The sequence below is a fragment of the Macrotis lagotis genome, chromosome 6, assembly GCF_037893015.1.
Source record: "Macrotis lagotis isolate mMagLag1 chromosome 6, bilby.v1.9.chrom.fasta, whole genome shotgun sequence".
In the NCBI taxonomy this organism is placed as follows: domain Eukaryota; kingdom Metazoa; phylum Chordata; class Mammalia; order Peramelemorphia; family Peramelidae; genus Macrotis; species Macrotis lagotis.
In genome coordinates this window covers 87,432,147-87,447,833 of record NC_133663.1, presented here as the reverse complement: position 1 = coordinate 87,447,833, position 15,687 = coordinate 87,432,147, and the positions used below count along the sequence as shown (strand labels likewise).

General features: G+C 36.4%; 1 protein-coding gene across 6 annotated transcripts in view; it reads left to right on the top strand.

Moving 5' to 3' along the window:
• Window positions 1-15,687, top strand: part of NBEAL1 (neurobeachin like 1) — a 209,765-nt gene that overhangs the window by 160,849 nt on the left and 33,229 nt on the right. For 4 of the 6 annotated variants that reach the window (XM_074191603.1, XM_074191605.1, XM_074191602.1 and 1 more), the window contains 5 exons: window positions 57-189; window positions 4,917-5,065; window positions 5,750-5,883; window positions 7,449-7,550; window positions 7,853-7,948. In XM_074191603.1, coding sequence (XP_074047704.1) covers window positions 57-189; window positions 4,917-5,065; window positions 5,750-5,883; window positions 7,449-7,550; window positions 7,853-7,948 — 614 coding nt within the window. The remainder of the gene's footprint in view (window positions 1-56; window positions 190-4,916; window positions 5,066-5,749; window positions 5,884-7,448; window positions 7,551-7,852; window positions 7,949-15,687) is intronic. The other 2 variants (XM_074191606.1, XM_074191604.1) reach the window with 1 other exon arrangement.

Here is a 15,687-nt window from a genome sequence, read left to right as displayed (position 1 = left end):
ATGATATTAGAAAATATAAATTTATTTTTGCTTTAAACTGTTTTATGTTTAAACAGGTGTCCAACATTCCCAACTCTCTAGTGAATCCTTACTACTTGAGGTGGTAAAACAAGTAAAGGTCAACGATAGAGAAGAAGATAAATTAGAACTTCCTGAAGAAGACACAACATCCAGAGAAGACATGTATGTGTAAGCATTTAAAAGAACATTAAAAATCATTTTATGTTAAGAATTAGACATGTAAAATAAGGCTAACTTTATATACCTTATTTACCTGGTAATATCTTAAGAGTTTTCTCATAAATATCATCTAATTCTCACAGAGAACCCCTAAGAGGTAGGTACCCTTATTATCTCTACATTACACATTTCAAATTGAGGCTAAAATGAGATAAGTGATTTGCTCAAGGACACTGAGCTAGTATGTATCCAAAATAGCAATTGAATTAAATACTACTGAACTAGGATCCAATCCTGAATGTTGAACACCTGCTCTATCTAGTACTGTTTGAGATGGAAAAGAAAGGTAAGATGGAGTTCCTACTCAAATCAGGGAGTCAAGAGGCACACTCTTCAAATAGCTATAGAAAAATGCAACCAAGGGGGCAAAGCCAAGATGGCAGTGTGTAGGAAGGAAATTCCCAGGAAACTCTTCCCCAGACCACTTTAAATGCCTTAAAATTATGACTCTAACCAAATTCTAGAGTGGCAGAACCCACAGAAAGACTGAGTGAAATAATTTTTCACCTCAAGACAACTTGGAAGATCCACTGGAAGAGTCTGTTCCACCAGGATTGGAAAGGGCTGCAGTTGGCCTGGGCCACACCAGACTGAACTAGTTCCAGCCTTTCGGGAACAGCCTGTGAGGCACCTAGGTCTTTGGCAGCAGGGTGATTTCTAGACCTTTCTCAGCCCAGGAGGGCTGAGCAAAGGACAGCTTGGAAGGTCAGTAGGAAAACTATTGCCCCAGAGTGACTGCAGAGCCCAGGCCAATGCAGGCCTCAGTACAGCCCCACCCCAGGAATCTATGGAGTTACCCAATACCTGCTAGATCATTCAGCCTACAGACAGTAAGGAGGTCAGAGGAGTCTGCAGAGGTCTCTATGCTGTCCTTGAAGTAGGACTGTTGCTTTGTCCACACTCAGATCCAGGAGATCTAGGTTGCAATCTGTGGCCCCATACTACTATAGCTGAGCAGAGACCCTCCTCACAGCTCCAGGACAGAGGGGAGTCCTTGTGGTCATCCATAGACCAGAGCACAAGCTGGAGAGCAGTCAGAGCCTCTCATAAGACCTTGGAGGTCACTGGTGGGGGGTTGTCCTAAAAACCCTCAAAAGCTTGGGAAAGTGCATCTTCCACCTTGGAAGCAGAGTCCATCTTAACAAAGAGTTAAAATGAGCAAACAACAGAAAAATAAAGAATCTGACCAAAGACAATTACTTTGGTCCCGTGGGGGATCAAAGCACACACTCAGAAGATAACAAAGTCAAAGCTTCTGTATCCAAAACCTCCAAGAAAAAAAATAGGAAATGGTCTCATGCTTGGAAGAGCTCAAAAAAGATTTTGAAAATCAAGGGAGGTAGAACAAAAATTCAGAAGAGAAATGAGAGCAATGCAGGAAAATAATGAAAACCAAGTCAGCAGCTTGGTGAAGGAGGTACAGAATAAATAATGAAGAAAATAACATCTTGAAAACCAGTTTAGGTCCAATGGAAAAAAAGCAGTCCAAAAGCTCAGTGAGGAAAAAGAATACCTTAAAAAGTAGAAATGGCCAGATGCAAAAGGAGATAAGAAAACTCTCTGAAGAAAACAGCTTTCAAATATAGGATGAAGATAAAGGAAGCTGATGACTTTGTGAGAAATCAAGAAACAATAAAACAAAACTAAATGAAAAACTAGAAGAAAATGTGAAATAGTTCATTGGGAAAAGAACTGACCTGGAAAACAGATTCATGAGTGATGATTTAAAATTTTTGGGCTACATGCAAGTCATGACCAAGAAAAGAGCCTAGACTTCATTTTTTTTTTAGGGCTTTTTTTTTTTTGGCAAGGCAAATGGGGTTAAGTGGCTTGCCCAGGGCCACACAGCTAGGTAATTATTAAGTGTCTGAGACCGGATTTGAACACAGGTACTCCTGACTCCAAGGCCGGTGCTTTATCCACTACACCACCTAGCCGCCCCTAGACTTCATTTTCAAAGAAATTCTCCAGGAAAATTGCCCTGATATCCTAGAAGCAGAGAGTATAACAGAAAGTGAGGGAATCTATCTGATTGATACCTCCTGAAAGAGATGCCAAAAATACCTTCCAGAAATATTATAGCCAAATTCCAGAACACCCAGGTCAAGGAGAAAATATTACAAGGAGCCATAAAGAAAGTTCAAACATCATGGAGCTACAGTTAGGTTTACACAGGATTTGGCAGCTTCTATGTTAAGGGCTCATAGAGTTTGGAATGTGATATTCCGGAAGACAAAAGAGCTTAGATTACAACTGAGGATCAACTACTCAGCAAAACTGAAGATCTTCTTTCAGGGGAAAAGATGGATATTTAGTGAAATAGGGACCTTTCAAACTTTCCTGTTGAAACAACCAGAGCTAAACAGAAAGTTTGATCTTCCAGTCAGGATGTATATTGATAGGGCACAAGAAGGAGCTGAATATAATGGTATAATATAGTATAAAAATGGAATCAGTGAGTGATAAAGGAATATACTGAAAGAAAGGGGAAAGGAGAGTCGGAATGGGCTAAGATATTTCACATAAAAGAGTCCAGAGAAAGCATTTGCAATTGAGTGGGGGGGGGAGATGAGGGGGAATGAGTGAACCTTCATTCTCATTGGAAATGGTTCAGAGAGGAAACAGCATACACACTTAATAGGGTATAGAAATCTATCTTATCCCCAGAGGAAAAAAAGGGAGGAAGAGGATGGGAGAAAGGGGACAGGGGGATGGGGGTGAGGCATATAGGTGACAGAAGAGAGGGAATATCGTGGGAGAGCGTAATCAGATATAACACTTTTTAAGAGGGACAGGGTAAAAGGAGAGAGAGAAGGAGGAATGGGATGGAGGGAAATACAGCTAAAAATAACAACTGTGGGAAAAAAATATTGAAGCAAGTTCTCTGATGTGCTTATGATAAAGAATACAATTCTTCCCAGAGACAGAACTGATGGTATTTGAACACAGATTAAAGTATGCTTTTTTCCCCTCTCACTATTTTTCTTGATGTTTTGCCATCTTTGTAGGGGAGGGTGGATTATGTTTTTACTTTCAAAAAACTTGTGGCAATGTGAAAATAAATTAATTAAATGTAAAAAAAAAGAAAAGCTATCAATCAGTAGAGTGGTTTATTAAGCATTTACTCTGTGCTAGAAGTCTGAGGATAACAAAAAACAAAATTCCTACTCAAGAAACCAAATTCTCCTGGAGCCAGTGTGCACAGATAATTTTTTTTACAGAATATATGCAAAACATATCAATGATAATTTTGAAAAAGTAATTACCAGGACTTAGAGGGATCAGGATAGAATTCTTGTGTAAAATGATAATTGAGCTTGTTCTTCTTTAAAGATGGCATAATGAGAGGGGGGTGGTGGCTAGGTGGCGCAATGGATAGAGCACCGGCCCTGGAGTCAGGAGTCCCTGAGTTCAAATCTGGCCTCAGACACTTAATAATTACCTAGCTGTGTGGCCTTGGGCAATTCACTTAACCCTATTGCCTTGCAAAAAACCTAAAAAAAATAAAAATAAAAAGATGGCATAATGTAGGCTTGCAGAACAGCCAGTTCAGGATCCAGGAGGTGGGAGAGTATCAGGTAGGAAACCACAAATCCATCTGACCTGGAATCTAGAGGATGGGAAGGAAAGTAAGGACCAATATAGCTGTAAAGGAATTGTCCAGAGCTTCATGTGCCAGTAGGAATTCATAGTTTATTCTCAAGTTCAGAGAGAGCCACTGGTGTATGAGTAGGGGCATGATAGGGCTATTTTTTAGGGAAATCATGTAGGCAGTTATGAGTAGGACAGTTTTCAGAAGGAAAAGATAGTCTAGTTGAGATGGGATAAGGGCCCAAACAAGGGTAGTGAGAGGTTAGAGAGAAATGATGAGGAATTGGACCTCACAAGAGAACCCATGGGATGCTGGAAATACATACATGTACATACACACATGTGTGTTTGTCTATTATTAAATGAGGGAGGTTTGGGAGAAGATGCTTAGGACAGCCTCATGGAGAATGAAATAGAGAGAAGTAAAAAGATTAACTTGTTTCCATGGGACCCAGGTGAGGTTAGATAGCATATGTTTGTAGTGGGTCTCTTTTACCTGATCACACTTCTTTCCTGTTTTGTTCAGCATCATGTGCATAGGAGATAAATAATGCTGAATTTCATATTAAGAAATGTCACATTCACACTTGGGAATTTAAAGTCTTTATGACCTCTTGTTATTGTTCTTGTAGACAGCTAGGAATATGTTGTCTTGGATTACTCTTAAGAATACTTGCAACTAGATTTTATGTAGGAGGTGTGACATTCAGTTTGTCCTTAAAGGATTGGGAGGATTTAAGAAGGTTGAGAGATGAAGATAGTAATTGCAGGAAGAGGTCTTACTTTCAATTCATGTTTCATATTTTTTTTCACTATTTCTGTGTCCTTTGCAAATTTAAAAAATTTCTCTTTGAAATGAAAAAAAATTACCATGGTCAAGAGAAGAATTATTTATTACATAGAATGCACTTTATTCAAGTCTAATGAAAAAAAATCTGGAAAATTCTGAAAAAATTTTGTATGTAATGGACATTTCAAACTTATTTGCATATTACTTTGAAGATAATTAAGAATTGAGCTTGAACATGACATTCTTTTCTGTGTAAGCTGTTTAAACTGTGTAATATTTGATGTTACTTTTACAGGGATGAGAAAGGAGAACAAAGTCAAAAGGAGAAATTGGTATTATCTGAAGATTGTGAACTTATTACAGTAATTGATGTGATTCCTGGCAGATTTGAAATTACTACTCAACACATTTACTTCCATGATGGTAGCTTTGAAAAAGAAGATGGTAAGAAGTTATTGGTGGTGGATTCCCTACTTCTTTTAAGTGGGGAACCTTAACCTCTTACATTGGTTACATGATAAAGTATTCAGCTTATTTCAAATGTAAATAGAGAAATCAAAACAGACATAGAGAGCCTTCTAACTTTGAGCAGTGCTATCTTTGAAAGGATCAACAGAAGTAATTTTATGCTTTCTTTTTGGTAACTATTTTATGATATTTGAATTGGAGTGGATGCTATGAACAAAGTAATAAGATAGAATCTTATAGATCCTTGTACAATTGGGTATCCTATATCCACATGATATTGAGTTGTAAACTAAATCCCTATCCCATATTGGAAGGAAAAATTTAACATGATAAATTAATTTAAACCAAAGACATTTAAAAAATTAATAGATTAAATGATAGTTATTCTATGTAGGATATCTAACAGTTTCATATATATATATATATATATATATATATATATATACATAAGATATATAACAGTTTTTTTGTAATTTTCTTACAAGGAAATGATATAAATGTGTGTATATAGTGAAATAATTTATTCTTACACAAACTATGATAATGTAATGATTTCTCCATCACTTTCCTTATCTTTGTCACAATCTATGTAAATAATATTCTAAATAGCAAGTATAACCTTACATGGTGCTTTAGTCACAATAGTTCCTCTTTCTGAAGGAATAGGATATGATTTCAAGTGGCCTCACCCTCAAATTCGAGAGATCCACCTACGACGGTACAACTTGAGAAGGTCAGCCTTGGAGATTTTTCTCATTGATCAATCCAACTACTTTCTCAATTTCAAAAAGGAGGTATGTAAAGGGGTACCTCTCTGATTGTTGATGTGTATAGATTAATGAGCCTTCTTAATTCTTCATTTCTAATTAATTTTGTATTTCATCAAAATACAGCAGATGATCAAAAATCTCTCTTTCTAAGACCAAGCCATGGAGTTTTTAATTGAACAAATTTTAGATATATTATTTATTGAGCACAAAGAGGTATGGAAACTATCAAATGTCAAAGTATTGTTCCCTAACTTTGCTCACAATTTCTGTGGCACAAAGTAAATTCTCAGTTGACTGTTGATTTGCTATAAAACATTCAAATGCCATATTTTTTAAGATTATAAAACTGTTAATATTAAATATTAAACACTTTGATAACCATAGGTGAAAGATGAACCAAGCATTAAAATGCTTAGTAATTGTTACTTTCCTTTTCCCCTTTCAACCCCATGGTGACTTAACCTCCTACTAGTAGGTGGAAGCAAGAGAACATGGGGTCAGGTTTGAAGACAAAGGTTGATGTTGGTATGAATTTGGAGGTATCCATGTTTTTGACAGTTTATCATGATTGCATTTTAAAATACTTACAGAATTCTTAGAGTTGCATATCCTTATTTAAAAAAGTCAGAAGATTGATAGAATTTTTTTACTATCTGTAATATAGTTCATCTCTTTTATCACAAACACAGTTGGACAGATCACTTCCTAATAGAGCAAACATTTTCAGTGAATGTTAATCAACAGCATTATACAATTTGATATGATATCATTAAGCATTTACTAAGAGCTGGCATGAAACTAAGAAAAAGAAAGACAGTTCTTGCCCTCAGAGAATTTGCAATCTAATGGGGGCGGGGAAAGCTGAGGGGGCATGATGGTGGGATTGAAACCAATAGAATATGACTTAAAAAATGAATAAATGCCTAGGATTTTGAACCTTCTCTGAAGGAATCTCTGATCCCCTTTTTTCTCTGCCCTGAATCATCAGCATAGTGATAATAATTTAATCCATGGAAGCTGATGAAAGCACCAACTTAAATAACATAGTAGAAAAAGAAGAGAGGACTTAATAGTCTTTGTGGCTACTTTGGTTTAGCAGTCATGACCTGGATGGACCTTTTGATTCCATTCTTGGATCTTAACCATTTTGTTGGTTTCATATGAAAGAAAGCTACTTTCAGTTGCATTCAGCAAAAACTATAGTGTTCCTTTTGTTAGATTTTATTATTGCTTGAAGAAGTGATATCTCCATGTTTCAAAAATATTCTGAAAATTTTTAAATTATTTAATGTTTTAATGAAGTGTCTACTTAGTCCCTTTTGGTTGAGGAAGTCTTATTATTTATTACTACAGCCTTCTAATAATATATGTTGTTATATTTTGTTGTTAGATTCTGCTAATAACCCTCGGGGTTTCTGGACAAGTATTTATTTTAATCTTTATTCTGTAAATAAGAAAAGTGAGAATCTTTGAGATTAAAAGATTTGCCCAGGATGGTAGAACCAGGTAGCTAGAGAGGCAGGATTTGAACTTAAGTTAATTTGAAAATTTTTTAATCATTTTTATTATATAATTGTATTTTGTCCTAGGTCAGAAATAAAGTGTACAGTCGACTCATATCATTTCATTCTCCAAATATTCATGGAACTAGATCACCACAGGAGTTATTTAAAGCATCAGGATTGACACAGGTAAAATTTATTTTTCAACAGGTTTTGTTTTGGTAACACATATTACCAATTTTTACATTAAGCAAATGTTAGAATAGGTTCATGAATACTTCTGGAGGACAGATGCTGATGAAAACTTCCTGTAAAATTCTATGAAATATGGAATGGGAAAAGAATTGAATACATTATCATATTTGGACAGATAAAAAGGATATCTGATTAGTCCCTGTCAACCAAAGGCATATGTATTAGGGAATTTATTTGTATTATCATAGGAAATGAGCTTACATGATTGTAATATTAATCTTTCTTAAACTGTATAGAAATGGGTCAACAGAGAGATTTCAAATTTCGACTACCTCATTCAATTAAACACAATGGCAGGAAGAACCTATAATGACCTTGCCCAATATCCTGTGGTAAGTTGTAATTCTTATACCTTTTTTCCAAGATATCTTTTTTTTTAATTTTTGTTTATTTAAGACAATGGGTTAAGTGACTTGCCCAGAGTCACACAGCTAGGTAATTATTAAGTGTCTGAGGTCAGATTTGAACTCAGATCCTCCTGACTCCAGGGCCACTCTATCCACTGCACCACCTAACTGTCCCTTTTTAATGTTTGAGGAATTAAATTAATAAAAATATCTATACATAACACTTAATCAGTGAAATTCTTGATAAAAAAAATCTAGCAGATTATCATTCTACTTTTAGAGTTAGCATTTTCTTTTTTTCACATTTTTCTCTCCCAGCCATTTACAAGTAGAAACAATTTTAACATTCTTTTTTTCAAATTTTGAATTCCTATGCCCAAAGGTCTATAAAGCCTTTTATACCTTTTGACTCAGCAATACTACTATTAGGTCTGACACACACACACACACACACACACACACACACACACACACACACACACACACACACATTATAATATATATATAATATATTATCTCTTCTATTGGCAGAGAATTGGAAATTGAAAAGATTCCCATTAATTGTGGAATGACTGATATATGATTGGGAAGGAATACTCTTGTATTATAAGAAGTGATGAGCAGGGTGTTAAAAGAAAAAACCTAGAAAGACTTAGAATTGATATAAAGTGAAATGAGTAGAATCAGGAGAACAGTAACTCAAAATTTTAAAAACCACTGTTAAAAATTGTTTTTACATTGTATGTGGGGAGGAGGGAAGTAAATTGAAAAATAATTTAGTACCAATTTTTTTCCCCTTCCTCTTCTTCCCCCTCATTGAGAAGGCAAGCAAAAGTAAAGAAAAAGTATCTTTGATCTGCATTCAGCCTTCACCAGTTCTTTCCCTGAAGATGGATAGGATTTTTCATCATAGAATTGTCTTGGATCATTGTATTGCTTAGAATATCTAAGTTATTCATAGTAGATATTCATACAGTTCTGTTACTGTTACTTTATACATAGTATACATTCATAAATATTCATATTTACATTTTTCTGTGAATATCCTGCTCATCATTTTTTATAGCACAGTAGTATTCTATCATAACTAGTTCAGATTCCCCTATTGATATATATCCTCTCAATTTCCAAATCTCTGCCATCATTGAAAGAGCTACTATACTTATGTTTGTGTATATATATATAGTTTTTTCCCCTTTTTTTTTAATCTCTCTAGGATACATGTATAGTAGTTGTATTGCTTGACTAAAGGGTATGCAAGGTTTTGTAGCCCTTTGGGCAAAGTCTTCATTCTCTTGAAGATGACCATGACACTAGGGCAGTGATGTAATGGCATGATGTGAATAGGATTTGATAGAGGGGAGCACTGAGCTGAGTCACCAGCCTCACTCTCTCCTCTGGATCCTTCTGGGTTGATGACCCAGGATGAACCACAGGATGCGCCACAATCAGGCTGAAGGGCCCAAGGTCACAGCTGGTAAGTGTTAAGAATCTGAGGCTCAGATCCTCCTGATTTTAGGGATGATGCTCTATCTACTGTGCCACCTAGCTGCCCCTTGAATCAGAATACAACTTTACCAACAATGCATTAGTGTTTTAATTTCCCCACATCCTCTCCAGCACTTGTCATTTTCTTTTTCTGTCATATAAATCTATTTCTGATAAATGAGGACTGGTATTCAGGATTGTTTAATCTGCATTTCTTTAATCAATAATGATCTGGAGTAACTTTTTAGATATGATTATAGATAGTTTTGATTATCTTGTCTGAAATCTACCTAGTTATATCTTTTACTTATTTATAAATTAATGAATGACATTTCTTTCTGCAAATTTGACTCAGTTTTCTATATGAGGTCTTTATCTGAGAAGCTTGCTGTAAATTTTTTTTTCTCAGTACTGATTACCAACTATGTATTTCCCTTCATCCTATTTTCCCCTCAGTTTATCCTCTCCCCTTTCCCTCCCCCTCCCCCCCTCACTTCACCCTTTCAAAAGTGTTTTGCTTCTGTCTACTGTCTTCCTCCATCTGCCTTCCCATCTTCAGGCCTCTGTCCCTTTCTCTCTTCTGTTATCCCTTCCCCCCCCCCCACACTTTCCTGTATAGTAAGATAGATTTCTATACCACATATATTATTCCCTCTGAGCCAGTTCCAGTGTCAGTAAGGTTCAAGTGCTTTTGCCGGTCAAACCCATCTTCCCTTCTTTTATATCAGCTAATTTATTACCCCATTTGGCCCTCTCTTCTCCCTTCTCCCAATGCATTTATTTTTCATTCCTGAATTTTTTCAATTACTTTTAATTTTGTTTTCCAATTATACAATAGTAATATGTACCTATCATTTTTTGTAAGCTTTTGAATTTTGCAATTTCCCCCCCCTCCCTTCCCCCCCCCCCCAAGAAGGTAGTTTGATAGTCTACATTGTTTCCATGCTACACATTGATGTAAATGAATGTGTTATAAGAGTAAACATAACCCCACCCCCAAGAAAATGAGAAACCTCAAGAATAGAGAGAGTCTGTGTTCAGATTCCAATGGCTTTGTCTCTGGAGTTAGTTGGTTTTTTTTTTATCATAAGTCCACTAGAGAAGTTGCTTCAATATTTTTCCCACAGTTGCTATCACTAACTGTACCTCCACTCTATTCCTCCCCACTCTCAATTATTCACTTCTCTCTTCTTTCCTTTCATCCTGTCCCTGTCCAAAAGTGTGTTGTATCTGAGTACCCTCTCCCTCCATCTTCTCTCTCTTTTTATCATCTATTCCCCCTTTCCCTACTTCCATCCCCCGCCCATTCTCCTTATCCCGCCCCTTTCTTCTTATTTTTCTCTAGGGTAAGATTTCCTCACCCTATTAAGTGTGTATGCTATTTCCTCTCTGAGTCATTTCTAATAAGAATGAAGGCTCACTCATTCCCCCTTGCCTTCTACCCCCCTCCACTCCATTGAAAAAGCTTTTTCTTGACTCTTGAAATTGCTCAGCTTCTTCTTCATCTCCTTTCCCTTCCTCCCAGTATTTTCCTTTATCATTCATTGACTCCATCTTTTTATTATATTATACCATTATGTTTCGCTCCTTCCTATGTCCTGTCTATATATACTCCTTCTAACAGCTCTTATAAATGAGGAAGTTCATATGAGTTATCAATATCTTCTTGCCATGCAGGAATACAAACAATTCAGTTTCCTTAAGTTTCTCATAGTTAGTTCTTCTTTTCCACCCCCTCTATGATTCACCAGAGTCCTGTACTTGGAGATCAAACTTTCTGTTCAGCTCTGGTTGTTTCAATAGGAAAGTTTGAAAGTTCCCCTGTTTCATTGCAAATCCATCTTTTCCCCTGAAAGAGGATGTTCAGTTTCGCTGGGTAGTTGATTCTCAGTTGTAAACCAAGATCTTTTGCCTTCCGGAATATCATATTCCAATCCCTATGAGCCCTTAATGTAGATGCTGCCAGATCCTGTGTAATCCTGACTTGAATTGTTTGTTTCTGGCAGCTTTTAGAATTTTCTCTTTGATTTGGGAGTTTTGGAATTTGGCTATAATCTGTAAATTTTTCTTTTGGGATTTCTTTCAGAAGGTGACCAGTGAATTCTCTCGATTTCTATTTTACCCTTAGCTTCTAGGATCTCAGGGCAATTTTGCTGTATTATTTCTTGAAAAATGAAGTCTAGGCTATTCTCCTGGTCATGGCTTTCAGATAACCCAATAATTTTTTAAAATTATTTTTTCTGCATCTGTTTTCAAGGTCAGTTGTTTTTCCAATGAGATATTTCACATTTTCTTCTAATTTTTGGCTTTTTTGGAAGAGATTTATTTCTTCCTAATTTCTTACAAAGTCATCAGCTTCCTTTATTTCCATTCTTCATTTTAAGGAGTTATTTTCTTCAGAGAACTTTTTTTTTTAGTCTGCTTTTTTTTAAGGCATTTTTAAGGCATTCGTCTCCTCATTTGCCTTTTGTTTTGCTTTTTCCATTAGGCCTAAATTGGGTTGTGTTTTTTTAAGGTTTTTGCAAGGCAAATGGAGTTAAGTGGCTTGCCCAAGGCCACACAGCTAGGTAATTACTAAGTGTCTGAGACCAGATTTGAACCCAGGTACTCCTGACTCCAGGGCAGGTGCTTAAATTGGTTTTTAACATATTATTTTTCTTCAGTATTTTCTGTATATCTTTTACTAAGCTGTTGATTTGGTTTTCATGATTTTTCTGCATCACTTTCATTTCTCCTCCCCATTTTTTCCTCCATCTCCCTTAATTGCTTTTCAAAGTTTTTTTTGAGCTCATTCATATGAGTCCATTTTCTATACAGAAACTTCGATTTTGTCATCATCTGAGTATGTGTTTTGATCTTCCATGGGACTAAAGTAATTCTCTGTGATCAGATTCTTCTTTTTCTGTTGCTTACTGATTTTCTCAGCCTAAGTCTAATTTACAGCACTTCCAAGGCTTTGGCATTTTGTTTTGTTTTGTTTTGGGGGGGGGACCCCACTGGACCTTTATTCCTTCTAGGTCTTATGCTCTCTTGCTTATGCTTTGATATGTAGATGGCCCTGTGCTTTCCTCTGCCCTGGGGCTATAAGGAAGATCCTGCAATCTTAGTATGGAAGCCCAAACTACAGCCTGGATCTGAATGTAGGCAAACAGCAGAGTCCTACCCAGAGGGAGAACAGAGAAATCTCTGCAGATTTCCCTTACTGTCTCTGGGAGTGCAGGCTGCTTTCTCCAGATTCTCACTGCAGCAGCTGGTACTCCTCACTCCACACTCATTCTGGTATAGCAGAGTTCTCTCACCTCCCCTTCAAGCTGTTGCTGGTGATCACCGGGCTGGGCTGCTATGCAGCTACAGCTTTTTTCCCAACCCACCATGGTGAAACACACCTTTCCTGCAGAACTTCTAAGTTATCTTGGACTGGGAAAATGCATCACCCAGCCTTTCTGTGGGTTCTACCCCTCTAAATTTTGGCTAGGTCATCATTTGTTTGTTTTTTGGAGTTTGGGGGGGGAAGGAGTTCCCCGGGAAATGCTGCCTTCACACCGCCATCTTGGCTCTGCCCACCCCCCCCAATTTTTTTTTAGATAATCATCCTGTTCTATTCAACTCACAATCTTGCCTCTTTGTCCATGTTTACCCCTTCTAACTCCCTAATAATTGAGAAAGTGTTCAAGAGTATCTTTTTCCTTTGTATGAGTCTAAAAGTTTAACCTTATTGAATCTTTTCTAATTTTTGTTTCATGTTTACCTTTTTATGCTTCTCTTGAGTCTTGTATTTATTTGAAAGTCAGGTTTTCTATTCAGCTCTGGCTTTTTTTTTTAATCAGTAATGATTGAAAGTCCTCTATTTCATTGAATTTTCATTTTTCTCCCTGAAATATTATGTTCAGTTTAGTTGGATAGGTGATTTCTGGTTATCTTAGCTCTTTTTTGCTTTCAAGATTATCTTATTTCAAATACTCTCTGATCTTTTAACATAGAAGCTGCAAAATCTTGTGTTGTCCTGACTTAGATGTTTCCACAATATGTGAATCATTTCTTTCTGACTGCTTGCAATATTTTTTCTTCTTGACCTGGGAGTTCTGTAATTTGGCTATAATATTCCTGTGAGTTTTTATTTTAGGATCTCCTTCAGGAGGTGATTGATGGATTATTTCAATTTCTATTTTACCCTGTAGTTCTAGAATATCCAGAAGGTTCCCCTTGATAATTTCTTGACAGATGATGCCTTCTAGACTCTTTTTTTTGATCATGGCTTTCAGATAGTCCAATAAGTCTTAAATTTTCTCTCCTGGAACTATTTTCCAGATCAGTTGTTTTTCCAGTGAGACATTTCGTATTTTATTCCATATTTTCATTCTTTTGATTTAGTTTTTAATTATTTCTTGATGTGTCAGAGTCATTAACTTCCATTTGCCCATTTTTAAGGCATTATTTTCTTCATTGAGTTTTTGTATTAACTTCTCCATTGAGGCAATTCTTATTTGGGGGGAGTTCTTTTCTTCAGTGTACCTCTTTTTTCATTTGATCCATTCTGCTTTTGAAACTTTGCAAGTAGGTATTTTGACATTTTGCTTTTCTGAGTTTGTGTTTTGATTTTCCTTTTCCATTGTAGCTCTCTGTAGTCAGGGCCTCCTTTTGGTTTTTGCTCATTTTCTAACCTGTTTCATGATTTTAAAAATGAGCTTTGCTCCTTGTATACAGGGGCACTGTTCCAAATTTCTTGCACTGGTCTAGGGGCCTGGTCACTGGCTTTTCTGCCCTGAAGCCTCTGGGTTTGTGGCTTGTGCCTATGGGGGGAGAGGGGGGACTGGAGGCCTCTCTACTGGCCTGCTGAGCCAGGACTGCAGGACCCTGGTGCTGATCTCTGGCTTACCCAACGCTGCCTCTGCTAGGCTACATTCCCTTTAAATTCAAGTGAGAAGGACCTTTCTTGAAGTTCTTCAAAGTTAGATTGGGCTGGAAAATTGCTGCACTCCCATTTTTTTGTCTATTCTGTAGCTCCAGAAGAGGTTTGAGTTAATATTGTTTCTGAGGTAATTTCCTCACTTTCCTCTGCCATCTTGGCTCCCCACCCCCCCTTCATTGTAATTATGCTTTTTGGGGGGGTTCTTTTTATTGAATTTTTTTTCTTGAATGCAATTTTTTTTTTTTCCAATTACATGCAGAGATAATTTCCTACGTTCATCTTGTTGTAGGCCATTGAGTTCCACATTTTTCTACTATCCTCTCTTCCCTTCCTTGTCCCCATGACAGTGGGTAATCAGGTTTAGCATATTCCTTATTAGTTATGTCACAAAAGAAGTATCAGAATCAAAGCAGGGGGGAAAAATGCAAACAGAGTTTCTTAAAGTGAAATACTGTGCTTCAGTCTGCATTCAGACTCTAGTTTTTTCCTCTGGATGTGGATGGCATTTTAAACCACAAGTCTTCTAAAATTGTCTCTGCTCACTCAGTGAATTTTAATGTAGCTTTTTCCATTTGGCCAGTTCTGTTTTTCAAGTCATTCTTTACTTCACTGGACTTTTGTGTCTCTTTTACTATTTAGTCTATTCTGTTTTTTAAAGTGTTGTTTTCTTCAGTATTTTTATGTGCCTCTTTGATCAAATTGTTTCTTTTTCATGATTTTCTTGTATCATTGGCATTTCTCTGCCCAGTTTTTCCTCCATCTCTCTTAGTCAAGTTTAAAAATCCTTTTTGAGCTCTTCTGTGGTCTGGGGCCAATATATATTTTTCTTTGGGGCTTTGAATGTAGCAGTTTTGATTTTGTTGTTTTCTTCTGTTTTTATGTTTAGATTTTCCTGCCACCAGAGTAACTTTCTAAAATCAAGATTTTTTTTCTGCTTGCTCATTTTCTTGACTTTTAACTCTGTGCTAAAGTGGGACTCTATTTCCAAAGTGACGGAATCACTGTTGTGAAACTTTCTTTTCTTTTTTCTTTATTGAAAATTCTTTCAGGGATATTTCAGGAAATAATTTTTTGGTATTAGAAAATTGACTTAATAGGTCATTATTCTATTTCCAAGACTAGAAAATAAGATATTTCTTGAAGATGATATAACCTTCAGTATCCCAAAGTGATCATGAAAAAGGGTAAAAAAATTCACAGTACAAATATATTTTCATCATCTCTTTTCTTAGTGGCAAAGAATGGGAAATTAAGGGATGCCTATCATTTGGAAATGGTTGAACAAACTGTGGTGTATGACTGTGAAGAAACGCTATTGTTCTGTAAG